This window comes from Danio aesculapii, chromosome 5 (assembly GCF_903798145.1).
Source record: "Danio aesculapii chromosome 5, fDanAes4.1, whole genome shotgun sequence".
Taxonomy (NCBI): domain Eukaryota; kingdom Metazoa; phylum Chordata; class Actinopteri; order Cypriniformes; family Danionidae; genus Danio; species Danio aesculapii.
The window spans coordinates 62299908-62317952 of NC_079439.1; the positions used below are offsets into that span (position 1 = coordinate 62299908).

General features: G+C 34.5%; 2 protein-coding genes across 2 annotated transcripts; both read left to right on the forward strand.

The window, feature by feature from the left end:
* Positions 1–4149: 4149 nt before the first annotated feature.
* On the forward strand, positions 4150–9899 carry polr2j (RNA polymerase II subunit J). Its single transcript, XM_056458631.1, has 4 exons — positions 4150–4251; positions 5927–6016; positions 7404–7578; positions 9486–9899. The coding sequence occupies exons 1-4, from the start codon at positions 4199–4201 to the stop codon at positions 9519–9521; spliced, it is 354 nt and encodes a 117-aa protein (XP_056314606.1). The 5' UTR covers positions 4150–4198; the 3' UTR covers positions 9522–9899.
* An 888-nt stretch (positions 9900–10787) lies between these two features.
* alkbh4 (alkB homolog 4, lysine demthylase) lies at positions 10788–17601 on the forward strand. The gene is made up of 3 exons (XM_056458629.1): positions 10788–10920; positions 15056–15250; positions 16992–17601. Exons 1-3 carry the CDS (start codon positions 10825–10827, stop codon positions 17508–17510), a joined length of 810 nt encoding a protein of 269 aa, XP_056314604.1. The 5' UTR covers positions 10788–10824; the 3' UTR covers positions 17511–17601.
* The last annotated feature ends 444 nt before the right edge of the window (positions 17602–18045 follow it).

The following is an 18045-nucleotide window of genomic DNA, read 5'->3' on the forward strand; positions in this document are numbered from 1 at the left end:
CCAAATACACACTATATCTGGTTATAACGAAAATTATTTGTAAAACCCAACAGTCAACTTCATCAAATTAAATGAGTGTAGCTAACTCAAAATGTACTAAAAGTTATTACTACTCATCTGAAAAAAGTTTTGAACTCAGTGTTGAAGGTAATGAGTTAATTTAATACCACATTACTTCAACTAAAATGGAGTAAGTTCACAGTACTCATATAGATTTTTTTTTTAACTCAAATGGTTTGTTGCAATCGGTTTCCTCAAACGGTTTGAGTTGCCTTAACTTATTGGGTTTTACATTACTCAGTTGGTTTGAGTTCTCTTCATTTATTGGGTTTTACTGTGCTCAAATTGCTTCATTTACTCAAATGGATTAAGTTCACAGTACTCATTAGGATTTGTTTTTGAACTTAAATGGTTTTTTGCAATCGGTTTCCTCAAATGGTTTGAGTTAGATTAACTTATTGGGTTTTACAGTTCATCCTTTTACATACAAACAAACATTGTTATTGTAGTTAATATGTTAACCAGAAAATTTGCTATACTAACCATGGTATCTGTGGTAAAACTAATAAGGGCCATTCCACCAAATGGGTGCCTTTTCTGTCCCCAGGACTTAATATGTATAAATATGCAATAAAAGTAAGTCAAACATACATGTTATTATTGAGGAAATTGTCCTTTATACAGTCCAAACTACAAATTTAACATTTAAAAGATTGATAAAAATGACCTACCATTTTTTGCTTGTCCCCAGTCCCTAACACTGCATTTCACTATATAATATAGTCATTAAAATCTTTGCCTCAAATACATTTACTTTAAAAATGTATATATAATACAAATTTTAGTGGTGTCATGTTACCCTGACCTATAAAAAGGGTAATATCCATAAAATAGTTTTTAAACAGTATGTTGGATCATTTGAATCTTTGGAAGGCCATGGAAAGAGCAAAGATAATATATCTTGTTTTATTCATTCAATCATTTTCTTTTTGGCTTAGTCCCTTTATTAACCAGGGGTCGCCACAGCGGAATGAACCGCCAACTTATCCACCATCTGTTTTACAGTTGAGGCTTGAATCAGCGACCTTCTTGCTGTAAGGCAATCGTGCTACTCACTGCGCCACCACGTCGCCTCATAACTTGTTTTATTTTTCACATATTTGATGATATTGCAATGAAAACTGGACGCATCGTTTTAAAAATACTATCTTGTTACCTGAATTACTTTATAGATGTCATTTGTTTAGTGTAAAAATTCACATAATTGGTAAATCGTGAGACATTTAGCAAATTTCTTTGAGCTATTATGTACAGCATGTGGCTTTATTTCATTTGATTGCTAATATTATGCTAAAAATACTTTCAGTCCTGTTACTTATATGAAGAGTAACAGGAATGAGTAACAATATCAAGTGAGAAGCATCTTCTGATGTCTTTATTTAGTAGTATAAATATATTAGTTTTTATTATATGATTCACCTGATTTCCACATGTTATGGTTAGACATGTTGAAGTTGTTAGATATTTAAAGGAATAGTTTTCTCAAAAATGACAATTCCACAAAGCATACACACACACACACACACACAGGATTTTCTCTGACACTCGCAGACTCTCTCTTTGCAATTACTCAGGGCCGGAGTGGGACTCCTTTTCAGCCCTGGAGTTTCAAGCCTTGGTCCGGCCCACTTCAGTTCACGACTGACTACATTAAAATAACATATTTTCAATTCAGTACTTCAGTGAAGATTTATTTGAACAGTTAACACATGTAATGTTTAACAGTATCAGAATCTATTTTCTGTAAGAATTTGTGCTCATAAATATCCAAACCTTGAAATGAAAAAATATCAAAGAAATACAAATATATATTAAGCTATATGTAAAAAACAAGGATTAAAATTAAATTTATTGAATTTTCTATAACAGTGTCATGTCTTTTTCAAGGAAACAGCTGCTTTATAACTTCAAATATTTTTCATAAATATGATAACATTAAAGGGTAGCTAAATCTCCAACACTATTCTTTAAAACATCACAAAGTCCTTTACTACAATATCTGATTATATATTCTGTGCAAAATTGTTCAGATATCCAGTCCTTCAACACAGAAAAATAATAAAACAAGTACCGCACTATTGTCTGCCAGACATTCTTAACCACAGTATTACTTTCTAATGATGGCTTCATCTTTTCCCCCCTTTTAGCTTTTTGATCAAGTTAAGTCAGATTTATTAATGTAGTGAATCTTCTGATTTCATTAATTGTCTGAGGGCATTTTTCCTTGAGCAGGTGTAATATTCATTCATATTCATAATTCGAATTATTATATTCACTCAATGACAATCCTACCTGATGTGGTTTTCTTGTGAATTTTTTTTTAATATAATTTACTCAGTTATGTTTCTGTACATCATTAAATGTTTATTAAATTGCATTATAAACAAATATGAATTTCAGCCCAGAGTTTTCTTTAAATGAGAAAATACCATTGTATTTTTAGAAAAATACCTCTTGCATGCAAATATAGTGATTTTTAAATTCAAATATGAAATGTTTGAAGACGTAACATTTAAAAAAAAATCATTTTCTTAAGGGGAAAACAAAGTAGTTACCTGATATACTTGTATTCTTGCTTTTTAAAAGACTTGTTAGTTTTGGTAACAGGACTGAAAACAATGCATCCATCTGCCACTTTATTACCTTGTAAATCTTAAAATAAGTTATTGTATATGGACCAATACATATTTAGAAAAGTTAAGTTTGTGTGTTATTAGATTCTGCTTAAAATAAATTGTAATTGCGAAGTTTTTAGTTTAAAAACTAAATAAAGTTTAATTGCGAAGAGTTACAAGCAAAACTCTTTTGCGAAGTTACAAGCAAAATGCACCCATTCGATGGAATTGCCCATAATCCGTCTGCCTCAAAAATGGTGACTTACTTCACTATTATTTTATGCTTTATAATAAAACTATGCTTGAATTACACAGGGGACAGTCAAAATTATATATATTTTCCAACCATTTAACCCCAAACTTTTCTTCTTTCTGGTGTTTTATTGGTGGTTCGCATTCTTAATAGAGCATTACCGCCACCTACTGTGGGTTATGGATCAGAGACTCATTTCTTTACCTAGACCAGGGATGTCCAAACTCGATCCTGGAGGGCTAGTGTCCTGCAAGGTTTAGCTCTAACTTTCTTCAACACACCTCCCTGGAAGGTTCTAGTATACATAGAAAGAGCTTGATTAGCTGCTTCAGGTGTGTTTAATTGGTGTTGGAACTAAAATATGCAGGACACCGGCCCTCCAGGACCGAGTTTGGACACCCCTGACCTAGACTCTTCAAAACCCGAGCCCTCGATGTTGCTGCGTGTTCAGCTCCTCCATCTACAACTCAGGTCCATAATATTATTATAAAAATTATAATATTAAATAAATAAATAAATTTATATAGACATTCTGTAGCCTATATTTTAACTGAGTTCCTTTTAAGAATTGTATCAACCATGTATTTCCTTCTGGATAAAAAAAATTCTTTCAGTGTTATTTGTTTATCATTTATCTGTAGATCATTAATTAACATATTTCTTTCCTCTGTGTATTTATTGCAACTAATGATTACATGTTCTACTGTATCTCTCCGCATTCATCACACAACCCTGATGGATGTTTTCCTATCATGTGTAATGTAGAGTTCAGCCCTGTATGTCCTAGCCTAGCCTTAATCTTGAAAGAATACAATCCTCCTTCCTGCTTGGAATCCTCGTTCCCATATGATTTCAAAAACTGTCCTACCTTTGGTTGTATTACATAGAAATGTCTGCATTTTTGTTCATTGTCCCAACTTATTTGCCAATGTTTGGGTGTTGCCTTTTTAATTATTGATTTAAATTCAGCCCTACTATACCCGATTTTCATTTCTATCCACTCTTTTGCCATTACTGTTTTTGCAAATCTATCTGCTGCTTCATTACCCTCAACTCCTAAATGTGCTGGTACCCATACAAACTCAACTATCTTGTTTTTCTGCCCCAAACTCTTCTCTCTGTCGCTGTGTTGAAAAAGACTACAACACAGCGATATACTGCCCCCTATAGTTCTTCACTCAATACTACGCATTTTCCCCATCATGTTATGCGCATGCGCAGTACAACGTGCGTCCATGAGTAGTGGCATCGCTGCTGGTTTTGAAACAGGATGAACGCGCCACCAGCATTCGAGTCCTTTTTGCTGTTTGAGGGAGAAAAGAAGTAAGTGCAGTTTAAAGCTGTCTTTGCTTTTCAGTTATACTCAATGATTATACTAAAGTTAGCCTATAATAAAATAAGCATTCAGCTGGGAGACAGGAGGTAGATTCAAATAGGTTTAGCTTGTTGGCTAACGAAAGGTAACGTTAGTCAGTCCATCTAAAAACAAAACACATGCTATATTTGTTTACATAACGTTAGTGCTTTATATAATACAGATTAATTCAAATCAACGATTGACGTATTCAGTATTTAAGTTTATTGTTCATTATTTGTAAAACGAATACAATTTTAGATACAAAGCTGTTTGAATAAGAATCAAGTATTGTCAAAATTTAGCTCAGTTCAGTGTTGTGTTGATTCAGTTTAAGTTACTTCAGAAACAGTGTGAATCTAGAGAAATGTATTCCTTTGCATAAGTATGAGACGAACTTTTAGGCAAGATACCATGGCATCGTTAGGATATTATTTAAACACCATAGTATGGTAAAGTTTTAAATTAAATACACAAAAGTAATACGTAGCAAATCAAATATATGCAAATAAGATGTTTGCTTTAATGTTTTGTGAAAATAAGATTGTCAAAAATACGAGTGAAATAATATATTTTTTAAAACTAAACCTTTATTGTAAGCTGTATTTATTAAAATATATTACGTAGTAAGGCCTCTTCCTGACAGATATGCATGGCAAATTGAGTTAAAGTTGGTTTTTATATTCGCACAATTGGACTTTCTCCCTAATAATATAATTTCAGAAAAGTATCATTTGCAAATTCTGAATAGAGAAATCATATTAGCAGCCAATGACTATCAACTACCAACTTCATCTCAATGCTTGACAATACTTTGTGGTATAAAAACTATTCTTGCATTGGATGACATTTTTAAGTGAGCATCTTCTCCTAATAAGAGTTAAAATGATAGTAAGATAAAAGAGATAGTATGGCTAAGAAAAAAAAATGATGATAAAGCTTATTATTATTTGTATATTTGCCTAAAAACATCTACTTAAAGTGTCATATTACTACCAACATTGTACCATGAGACCACACGGAGTCTGCGGGGTCTTAAAAAGTATTAAAAGTTGATAAATCAATGTAAAGAAATTTAAGACCCTTAAAAGGTATTAAAAAGTCTTAAATGCTATTTTGCAAAGTATTAAATCGTATATTTCATTTTTGATTATGCAATGTATGGCTGTATGATAAAGTTTGCCTAAATTAAATCTGCGAATATCAGGATGCTGTGTAGTTTATGTAATCCTACTAGATTTGACATCATGTTGCTTTGTTTACCGCAGTAACGAAGGCAACACCGTTGTTTCTGCTGTTCTGTAGGCACCAACCTGCTGACTTAGCTACATTTAATCGATTTTTATTCAGTATATGAATAATGTTTTACTTTTGGATTAACTTCGTACATGAATAATTAGTAAAAATACTGTAAGTAGAAATCTCACTAGTGTTTCCAATTGAAATCTTAAGTGGTTATGAGGTCTTGAAATGTATGGAAAGAGTCTTTTAAAAGGTATTCAATTTCACTCTCTGATTCTTGTATATACTCTGTACCACAACACTATTAATATAGGAAACATACTATTAGATATTTATAAAGGAAAAATACTATTTATAAAGGAAAGTGATTGCCTAAAATTTCTATTCAACTTCTTTTTACAGGATTACAATAACCAAAGACACCAAGGTGCCGAATGCATGTCTGTTCACACTAAATAAAGAGGATCACACACTGGGAAACATCATCCGATCGTAAGAGACCAAGTCTTTGATAGACTTTAAACATTTTCAGATGTTTATGTGTGGGTTTTGTGATCATCCCATGTTTGCATTAGAGCAGTCCCCTGCAAATGTCAACCTTTTCATGAAAAAAATAAGTTTTCACCAAAATAGCAAAACTATTTCTACATTTTTTTTTGTGTGGGAAGCAAGTATTTTACAGTAGTTTAAAAATGCTCAATGTCTCTGTCTGTGTTTTTAAATAATTAGAAATTATTTACCAAGGTCACATAAATGACAATTTCTGTCTCATCCACAATGGAGAGATGTAACATCCATAACCAATCTTTTCCCTTATAAATGCAAAATTAAATATAATCAATCATTTTTGTTTTATAGTGAGCCGACTCTTATCCTTTTGATTAGCATTATTTCTTTTGGGTTTGTGCACTTTAATTCACAGCACTTGTTTCACAGTACTTGTTTACAGCATGTTTATTTTCCTCATTTAAAATCTAAAGAAAGTTTATAGATTGATATTTCTCTGAGGGGAATTGCACAAAAGTGGATCTAAGAAAGCCAGGACAACGGAAAGCGCAGCTTGATCTAGTTTAATCGGCTCCTCCTGGCTTAGTCCATTCCTCACTTGCTGATCCAGGATGAGAACAAGCTGATATGTCAAGTCTGATGTAGACAGCCAGGATAAATGCACATTAGCGGCACTTATTAACAGCCCACAGGATCGATCACAGAATTGATGATGCAAGTATGGATAAAACCCAGTGTGAGCCAATCTGGTAAGGAGTTGAAAAATGCCTCTCTCACCTACCAATCTGGGAACCCTCATTATTTTCATTCAGAGAGTTAATAGAAACACATGAGGAGGCGTATTAACAAATTAAATCATTCACTTTGTGTTAAATGTGACTAGTGGACATTCATGCTACTAATGAATTATTGTGATGATTATTGCAAACACTTACCCAATATGGCAGATCTTTTTTATCTGTTTAGTTTTTTAATCAACTTTATTTAATCATCATCTATATGATAATTTATATATCACTTTCATTTAGGATTTTTCTTTCTAATTGAGTCTATTTAATCTATTTTATGATGTTTCATCACCCAAAAAAATGTATATATTCTTTGCTTGCTGCAAAGAATTAATCTCCATAGTAACCTAATTTAGCCTGCTTTCATGTAACTGAGTCGAGGCTAAATTCAGCTATATAGCCTCAAAATCCCTTGTCTTACTTTTGTGCAATACACCTCTGTTCCCATAACTCTGTGGTTGGTTGTTTTTGGAAAATATAAACAGTTTTTTTCAATATAATGTTAACATATACTTTCTCTGTGAATGTATGTTTTGCATTTTTACTGCAAATGTCACATCCGTAACGCTGGAATTGCTCATTAGGCAGTTGCTGAAGGACCCTCAGGTGCTGTTTGCTGGATATAAGGTTCCTCATCCTTTGGAGCACAAGGTTGTGATTCGCGTTCAGACGACACCAGACTACAGTCCTCAGGAAGCCTTCACTAATGCCATCACGGATCTGATCAGTGAGCTGTCCCTGCTGGAGGAGCGATTTAGGGTATGTTCATGTGTTTGCATTGAGTAAAAAATAATTCCAGAACAAGTGCTCCTGAAAACAATACACTCTATAGCAGCACTGCAAAAGAAAATTGAAGTAAAGTTGGTTTTATATTCACACATTCGGACTTTCTCCTTAATAATATCATTTCAGAAAGTATCATTTAGCAAATTCTAAAAAGTGAAATCATATCAGCAGCCAATGACTTTCAAAATGCAACATTGTTAAATAGTGCTAATGTTGTTTGGAAGTCATACTTGCACGCTATTTCAGACCCAGTATTCAAATTAGCATGGTAAACAAAATAGGGCCGTTTAATTGAACAAATGTGCAAATATAAAAGCAACTTTACATCAGTCAAAAGAAATGTATGTGGTTTAGCGTTGAATAATATATCGTTTTAGCAAAACAAAATATAGCAACGTCTGATTTTTTTTTATAATATTGTGCGTCTTTTCAGCAGCACTTGTATTAAAATTATTTTTCTTGTGCAGATATTTTAAAAGCTATTGTTAAGTGTGAGCCATAAACCAAACAAGTCAACTTTGAGGAGAACTACAAACTTTGATTTGAAGCAAATATTCAAAAATGAGACAAAGTGCAAGACTTAATAAATTTTAAAGATGGAAAAACTCAAACTGGCCGCTACCTCTCTGCAACTCTCACATGGTCACCCACTGAAGCTAAGCAGGGCTGCGCCTGGTCAGTACCTGGATGGGATCCCACATGGGAAAGCCAAGTTGCTGCCCGAAGTGGTGCTAGTGAAGCCAGCAGGGGGCACCCAACCTGTGCTCTGTGTGGGTCCTAATGCCCCAGTATAGTGACTGGGAATCTATACTGCTCAGTGAGTGCCGTCTTTCGGATAAGACGTTAAACCGAGGTCCTTACTCTCTGTGGTTGTTAAAAATCCCAGGATGTTCTTCGAAAAAGAGTAGGGATTTAACCCCGGTATCTTGACCAAACCTGCCCTTTGGCCTCTGTCCATCATGGCCTCCTAACCTTCCCCATATCATAATTGGCTTCATCACTCTGTCTCCTCTCCACCAATCAGCTGGTGTGTGGTGTGCGGTCTGGCACAATATGGCTGCTGTGACGTCATCCAGGTGGATGCTGTACACTGGTGGATGAGGAGATTCCCCCTATTGTGTAAAGTGCTTTGAGTGCCCAGAAAAGTGCTATATAAATGTAAGGAATTATTATTATTATTATGATTAAACCCATAGAAAATTGCAAATGATTAAGTTGAAAATGAGAAATAAAAGCTTTTGTTTTAAACATTTAAGGTGTTTTTCATGCTTTTTGCTATAAGCATAAAATCCCTTAAAGTTCTCTCTTATAAATGGATATTTTCTACAGAATGCTTTACATTAATATTTGTGAATAAAGATTATATTAGTCAGTACCAATGCCAAAACTGAAACTAAGCTAACAAAAAAAAGTAAGATCCCAGTTCAAATATTAGTACACCCAAATTAATATGTTGGACTAATATTAAATACAATTTTAATAAACAGGAAAAATCAAGAGAAACATATATATATATATATATATATATATATATATATATATATATATATATATATATATATATATATATATATATATATATATATATATATATATATATATATATATATATATATATACTGTAGTTTATAATGTTACTGCACATGATTATGGGTAATGTTTTTTGTGCAAATTCTGCTCATAAATTTTTTGTTTGTCTTTTAATTATAAATAAATAAGAGCTAACTGTACTACATTTCATATCTGTTCAATAAAAACACTTTGGAGAAAATTATTTAAGTAACATGGGTTCAAATTTTGACTATTATTAATACCAATGTATGCAATAATACCAGCGGTGTTATTGGTGTTTACTAAAGTGTGTTCTTTTTATTATTTAGGTTGCCATTAAAGACAAGCAGGAGGGGATAGAATGAAGAACCATCACTATAATGGACAACAACAACTTATTCACAATGGACTGAATGCCACTCACCAACTGGCTTTCTATAATGAGCTACAATGAATCCATTTATTTATTTTCTTGAAATATTTTGACAGCCGACAAGCTCTCAGAATAATAAGAAAAGTAAAATCTTTAACAACACTGAGGTTAAGATTGTTGTTTAAAAAAAACATGCAGGTGTAAAGCAATGATCAGATTTTGAACATTATTCAAAATCTTTCATTTCACATCAGATTATGTAAAAGGTATTTTCTTCTTCTGTGTCCTGATTTATCAATGTTTTTTTTTTCCTCATAAAAATAAATGGTCTTTTTTTTAAATAAAGTATTGTGGCTGTCTTATACAGTTATTTAAACTCATGGGCTATTCTTGCATCTCCTGAGTTGGTTCTTTACCTTGCAACCAAATCCTTCAGGAATCGAGAATGTTTAGTGAAATGAAATCTTAAACTCTTTTAGATTTTTAGCTTATTTGCGTATTGTTTGTCTTATTGATGCATTTTTATCGTTATGAACTTATATCTTATAGTAGAGCGTTATTTATCAAATGTCAATAATTTTGTATCTGTTTTTGCCATGAAATTGTAATTGAAGCTGATATGGTATAACTAGAAATGCACAGCATATATGTGGCCATGTTGATATGGGCCAAAAAATGATATTTTTAAAGTTATCATTATCGGTCCAATAACAACATTAGGCCGATATCTTTAAGCCGATAAATTATATTATTTCTGCTGGTTTAACCATTTCACGTGCCAGCTGGCTGACACTTTTTTTTTTTTTTTTTTTACTGGTATTACTTTCTTGATGTTCTGTGATTTGGTTGTTTTATATGTGCTTTTTTTGTCATGCGGTATATTTTATTTATATAAAACAAATTTTGCCATAGAAAAGAATGATTTCTGAAGTTAAGGTTCTGAAATAAAATCACCTTTTCAATGTATGTGTTTGCAATCATGCAAAAATAATTATATTTATCGGTTTATGTATCGGCTATCGGTCTCCAAATTTAGCAAGTTATCGGTATCAGTTAAAAGTTCATAAACTCAACTTCACAACAACTAAAAAAAATTAAGTTCTTTATAGTATGAGTGTATAAAGTCTGGAAGTAATACTCTGACCACGTACTTGCCTACTTTTAGAAATCTGACATTTTTCCATGTACTGTGGACAAAATGTAATTTCGTATTTAGTCGTGGCTTTTGAGTATGGGAACTATTTCGAGCTTTTGCTTGTTTCTGAGGGTGCGCATTAAAGCGGCGTACCGAATAGATGATGAGTACGAGTTGTGGTTGTAAAGGAATAAGAACATGTTTAAAATGCGAGGCAGATGAAACTAAACAACATTTACTGCAGAAGAATGAGCTGGTGAGTCAAAAACACTCCTAAGTCGATTTGTGCACAAATTAGCTGTAGTTGCGCTATCAGCGATGAGTTGAGAGGAATCCTTCATTCAGTATATTTAAAGACCACATTTTTTATCCACACTCAGGATAACAATAACGTGCTAGATGCATTACGTGTGTATTTTATTTATTTAGCGTCGTGTATGTGTCAAATGTTATTTAAACATTTCTTTATTTTAAAAAAGCAAAGCAGAATTTTAATAATCAGTTAAATGTGGTCCTTAAGAAATCATTTGATGCTTAAAAAAACTTATCAAAGTTACAAATGCACAGGTTAATATTTTTTGTGAAAACTGACTTTTAAGAGAACAGGAAACCCAAACGACCAGCATTTATTTGGACTGAATGATTTGTAAATATTTTAAAGCAATAGTTCAGTCTAAAATGGAAAAATGCTTACCTCGCCCTCATGTGCTTTAAAATGTTTATGAGTCTCTTCAAAGATATTTTGAAGAATTTGTAAACCAATAGCAATTGACATCTATATAATAGGGAAAAAACAATAGAGGTCAATGGTTACAGGTTTCTTCAAAATATCTTCTTTTGTGTCCAACAGAGGAAAGAAACTCAAACAGATTTGGAAAAAGTGTAGGAGAACAGAAGTTTTTGGGTGAACTATCCCTTTAAATCTCACTTTGATCAATTTAATGCATCTAGGCATGGCTGGTAAATGATTCTGACAGTATGATAACCTTGAATAAAAATATCACGGTTTTACTGTATTGTGATGTAACAAATGGGTTATTTTTGGTTTTTCTCCTGTTGCGCTCAACGAACAACCAAATGAACAGAGAAGGGTCTCATGACCTTAAGGTTAACTTCACACCTTTCTCCAAATTTCAGGAGGTAAAATATTGACCCTTAAGCATGACCAAATAACCAGAGAAGGGTCTCCGCACCTTAAGGTTAACTTTCTCCAAATTTCAGGAGGTAGAATATTGACTCTAGATAATCACGCTGACACTACAAACCTCAAATTTGTGCTTTGCAATCAGAAATAATGTGCACCTAGCTGAGAGAGAAGGTGGGCGTAATAAACTCACACTTAACTGGCCAGCACCCAGATTTTGACTATAAAGGTGAAGGTTTCTTGCTGAAACATTGGAAGCTCAGCCGTGGGATAAATGCACATTGCCTAGCATTCTCGGACACATGTGTTGGTTTTCTAATGTGACTGCAACGGGCTCCCCAGTCTTTGAAGAGGAAAATGATGGCATGTCTCTGAGGTTGAATATACTTATATCAAATTGCTTGGGGTTTCATTATCTGTCTTTTATTCATGTAATCTCATCTTTATTTCGCATTATAAGACTTTTATGCAATTTTGTTGTATTTCAATTAATGATATTCATGAATATGATTCATGATTATTGACTATTATTGTGACAATTGATATCAGCTGTGTGTACCAGCAATAAACAGTTGTATTGCTTGATTAATATGGTGTAGGGACCGTTATTGGTGCCTTCTCTTGTCGATTAGCACCACACTTAAGCTGCGGTCACACTTGACTTTTCTTTCCATAGACTTCCATTCATACGCACGCGAATGCGTCAGACCGGAAACGCGGGGTCATGCGTCAAGTTTCGCATGTAGCTATGGTGCAAAGTTCAAGCTTGGTGAAATCAGACCTGCAAAATTGCATCACTTGACTGCGTGAGACCAATCGAGGATCAAAACATGACCTCTCTGGACAGAAATTTAAAACATAGAGCAATCGCTCGCTTTTTTAAAATATCTAATAAGCTTGTTTAATCCCGCCCCTTTTCGCAGCGCAGTACGACAGAATTTCGCACACACAAAGCCCAGTGTGACCATAGCTTTAGTCTCACTTGCATAAACACAAACCATACTAAAACCTTTTTGGTATGCTGAAACATTTTACATACTAAAATTTGGGGCATACTAAAACATGCGATTAATGCTCTAAAATAAGTTCTTTTTAAATGTCTGGATAAAAAACGAAAACTTTTTTCCCCTTTGAACACAATATATTTATTTTGAGAAACATTTAGGATGTTTTGGAGCTGTAAACATGTCAGGCTGAATGATGAAAATAAATCATTGACTTCTGCTGTCTTCATTAATTTAAAAAACACTGATTCTTAAACATATGAAAAATGAACTATACTGTTTTAATTTACTATGATCTTTTATGTGAAGCTGCTTTGACACAATCTACATTGTAAAAGCGCTATACTGAATGACTACCGCCCTGTAGCACTCACACCCATCATCATGAAGTGCTTCGAGCGGTTGGTCCTGGCACATCTGAAAGACTCTCTGCACTGGACCCACATCAGTTTGCCTACCGTGGCAACAGGAGCACAGAAGATGCCGTCTCCATAGCACTGCACTCTGTCTTCACACACCTGGACAATAAAAACACTTATGCACGAATGCTGTTTGTTGACTTCAGCTCAGCATTCAACACTGTCATACCCTCTAAGTTACTGATCAAACTCAGAGACCTGGATATCAACGCGTCTCTCTGCAACTGGGTTATGGACTTTCTGACTAACAGACCTCAGAATGTTAGATCAGGCCACATCTGCTCCACCACCGTCACACTCAACACTGGTGTACCACAGGGCTGCGTGCTGAGCCCCTTCCTCTACTCCCTTTTTACCATCGACTGTAGGCCTGTGAACAGATCCAACACCATCATCAAATTTGCAGATGACACCACAGTGATTGGTCTAATCAGCAATAATGATGAGACTGCCTACAGGGAGGAGATACAGCATCTGGCCACTTGGTGCACCGACAATAATCTGCTCCTTAACACCAGCAAGACCAAGGAGCTCATTGTGGACTTCAGGAAGGGACGAACAGGCTCGCATGATCCCATCCACATTAATGGGATGGCCGTTGAGCCTGTCTCATCCTTCAAGTTCCTGGGGACCCACATCTCTAAGGACCTTTCCTGGACCACCAACACCTCCAGCCTGGTCAAGAAGGCTCACCAGCGCCTATTCTTCTTGAGGCATCTTAAGAAGAACCAGCTTTCATCAGCCGTCTTGGTGAACTTCTACCAATGCACAATAGAAAGCATCCTGACCAACTGCGTCACAGTCTGGTATGGAAGCTGCTCTGTTGCAGAGCGTAAGGCACTGCAGCGGGTGGTGAAAACTGCCCAACGCATCACAGGGACTACACTGCCAGCCATAGAGGACATCCAGAAGAAACACTGTCTGCGCCGAGCACGCAGTATTCTTAAGGACACCTCTCACCCTGCTCACAGACTGTTTTCTCTCCTGCCTTCCGGCAGGCGCTTCAGGCTCCCGCGGACAAAAACCAGCAGACTGAGGAACAGCTTTTTCCCCAGAGCTGTCTCCCTTTTGAACTCTGCCCCTCACTGACTCTTTTGCCCCCCCAATACACCCCCCACATTCCTCTAACTTATACTCCACACAATCACTGCACTATTTAACATTTGCACATTTAAAGTTTGCACATATTCATTGCACTGATTCATTTATTTGAACTGGACATACCCACTGCACATGGACATTTGTAATTATGTTTATCTATCTGTACACTTCTGCTATTAATAGCATCCTGTACATATATTCATTTATTGTAAATCTGTTCATAGCTAATACAACCTGTATATAATGTTGATAGTACATCCATCTGTAAATATTACCATAGTTTTTTCTATAACTGCACTTTATAACTTATACCTGTATCCTGCACTTGCTGCTATTGCACTGCTGGTTAGACCTAAACTGCATTTCGTTGCCTTGTACTTGTACATGTGTAATGACAATAAAGTTGAATCTAATCTAATCTAATCTAATCTAAATAAAGGTGAATTGAAATTGATTTGTTTACAATTTAAAACTGCATCTTTGGATATCTTTTCTGCTGGAGATACTGTTGTCCAAAAAATTTTTATAAATAAATAAACTTACATACACCGTAGGAACGGTATTACAGAAAGTTTTGGCTTTTTAAAACCTTGACTTTCCAAACCGCGGTATACCTTGAAAACGATTATTATCCCATGCCTAAATGCATCCTTGTGGAATAAGATTTATTTAAAAAAACACGGTCTCAAAAATAATATTAAAGTGTAATATATTGTGTTACAGATTCATTATGATTTCACCTATGATCCAGTGTTGAAGTCAGCGGTCCGAGAGGAGGAGGGTGGCACTCGACAGTGCTTCGAGTTTCCTGGAGTTTTGTTGTGGGAGAATTTTGTGTCTGAAGATGAAGAAAGGGAACTGATCAGCAGAATGGATCAGGACGTCTGGAGAGAGTCTCAGTCAGGCCGCCGGAAACAGGTGAATAAAGAGAAACAATGGGAAAACAAATACTTTCACTCCTTTATTTTCCATTGATACTAGTAGAATTTGTGAATATTAATGTTTATGATTGAATGTTAAATTATACATAAATCTATAAGATAATATGTATAGTTTAGGTGATGTAACTCCTCACCCCAGCCCCCATACCCACCCCCACACACAATTATGTTTTGGGGTTTTTGGCTATTATTATGCAGGATTTATTTTATCTCATTATTCAGATTTTCCTTAAACAAAAAGTTAAAATGTCATACTTTTTATTTATTTTATATATATATATATATATATATATATATATATATATATATATATATATATATATATATATATATATATATATATATATATATATATATATATATATATATATATATTTATATATATATATTTATATATTTATTTATTTATTTATTTATTTATTTATTTATTTATTTATTTATTTAATAATAATTATTATTATTATTATTATTATTATTATTATTATTATTATTATTATTTTATTATTATTTTTTTTTATTTATTTATTTATTTATTATTATTTTTTAATTTCACAAATATTTCACATTTTAAATCACAATACTGAATTTATGAGTAGAACACTTATTAATACATTTATATTGATTATGAGGGAAACTGCAAGGAATTAAGGGAGACATAAGGTATTAAAAACCTCTATAAACCCAATAATTGTGACACAAAAAAAGTCAGAATTGGGAGTTTCAGACTTTCTATCTTAAATAATATATTCAGAATTGCTACAAAGCTGATAAATTCACAGCTGTCAGAAATAGTCGAAGCTCTTAAAAAACAGCCTGATTTGCTATAAGTATACTCAGAGTTTTCAGAAACTCACTATGTATTCTATATGTAAGTGACTCTAAAATAAATACAGAAAGTACAGATAGATATTACAAACTATATAATTTATCAGCTTTCAGATGCTGGATAAATCTCAATTTCATAAAATCAACACTTGTGACTGATTTTCTGGTCCAGAGTCACATATGAGAAGTGTTGAATGTGTCTGAATAATCGTTGATTTGACTATTAGTTATATATTATATGTGGCTCTCACCTTTTTGACCCCCTTGTCAATAGTTAAAACTCTGTCTATGTAATCTGAAATTCTTTAAAATAGTGAAAGCCTTTGTAAACTCTATAAACTTTTGACAAATTAATTTCAGAATTGCAAAAGAATCTGCGCTTGCCATAAAAGTAAGAATTGGGACTTTTTTTTACTCGCAAAATTGCAAATTTATATCTTCCTTTATTTCCTTGTATTATAAATTCTCAGCTAAACATGAAAAGAGTTGAACAGAGTAGCCCCTCCCCTTTTAAAAATCAGCCAATAGTGTTTTGTTTTTATCACATCTCTGCCAGTGAGAGTGCTTAAACTCGAGCGCATCAAAAGAAAAGCAAATGAGAAGTGCTTGAAGGGGGTGGGGCATGTAAGACACCAGAGAGCATTTGATTGGTTAAGATTTGATGAGAAACTGAAGTAGGTGACGTGAATAAAATAATTGATCCGTTTAAGTGGAAGTGACAAACTGCAAGCTTTGGATGTTTATATCAGTTTTATATCTTTTAAACCTGAATTTTGTCACTGTTTTGGAGCACACTAGCTTTATAGATATGCTTAAACCCAACATGTTGATACTAACATCTAGAAAAACTTTATTTTAATTTCACGAGACCTTAAACATCTGTTTATCCAAAGGACTTTGGTCCAAAGGTGAACTTCAAGAAGCGCCGTGTCCATGTGGGAAGCTTCAGCGGCCTGCCTTCTATCAGCCGTCAGCTGCTAGTCCGGATGTCAAATTCCCCCCTGTTGGCTTCGTTCAAACCTGTAGAGCAGTGCAACCTGGACTATGATTCTCTCAGAGGCTCCGCCATCGACCCGCACTTTGACGACAGCTGGCTGTGGGGAGAAAACCTGGTCACCGTTAACCTGCTCTCAGACACCGTTCTGACCATGAGCTTAGATCAGGGCTGGGGAGACATGGAGCAGGGCAAGGTGAGGGTGGCTGTGCGTCTTCCCCGCAGGTCTTTGGTTGTGCTCTACGGAGAGGCACGGCACCGGTGGAAACATGCCATCCACAGAAAAGACGTTCACGGGCGCAGAGTGTGCAGCACCTTTCGGGAGCTCTCTGCTGAGTTTCTCCCCGGAGGAGAGCAGGAGAAACTGGGTTCAGAGTTGTTGGATATAGCGCTGAGCTTCCAGGGTGCTCCACTATAAGCCGACTCCACTTAGATGCATGTTCGTTTTTTTAATTGCACAAATGTAAAGTGATTATTTTAATTAATTTAAATAAATGCTCATACTTTTTCATCAGTCTGTTCATCATGTTGTCTGTTTTCCCCAGAAGGCTTGAATAGCTCTATTTGGAAAGAAATAATTCATTTGGATTGATTGGGGTGGTTTTGTAAGGGTGTGAATCGTGCATAAAAATAATAAACAAACTGCAAGCAAAAATACTTACAGTAGAGCAAAGAAAAAGTCAAGTTAAATGGTTTTGCAGTGAATCCAACAGTATTTAGGTACAGAAATTAACTGTTTATTCATTTTCTTTTCGGCTTAGTCCCTTTATTAATCCGGGATTGCTATCGCGGAATGAACCGCCAACTTATCCAGCACGTTTTTACACAGCAGATGCTCTTCCAGTCGCAACCTATCTCTGGGAAAACATCCACAGACACTCATTCACATGTACACTCATACACTACGAAAAATTTAGCCTTCCCAATTCACCTGTATCGCATGTCTTTAGACT

What these genes read in the sequence shown, in the direction of transcription:
- polr2j (XM_056458631.1), top strand. Translation starts at nt 4,199, where the DNA reads ATGAACGCGCCACCAGCATTCGAGTCCTTTTTGCTGTTTGAGGGAGAA. An exon ending in CTGGGAAACATCATCCGATC is followed by an intron (nt 6,017 to 7,403) that starts GTAAGAGACCAA and finishes ATTGCTCATTAG; the next exon opens with GCAGTTGCTGAAGGACCCTC. An exon ending in TGCTGGAGGAGCGATTTAGG is followed by an intron (nt 7,579 to 9,485) that starts GTATGTTCATGT and finishes TTTATTATTTAG; the next exon opens with GTTGCCATTAAAGACAAGCA.
- alkbh4 (XM_056458629.1), top strand. Translation starts at nt 10,825, where the DNA reads ATGATGAGTACGAGTTGTGGTTGTAAAGGAATAAGAACATGTTTAAAA. An exon ending in TACTGCAGAAGAATGAGCTG is followed by an intron (nt 10,921 to 15,055) that starts GTGAGTCAAAAA and finishes ATTGTGTTACAG; the next exon opens with ATTCATTATGATTTCACCTA. An exon ending in AGTCAGGCCGCCGGAAACAG is followed by an intron (nt 15,251 to 16,991) that starts GTGAATAAAGAG and finishes GTTTATCCAAAG; the next exon opens with GACTTTGGTCCAAAGGTGAA.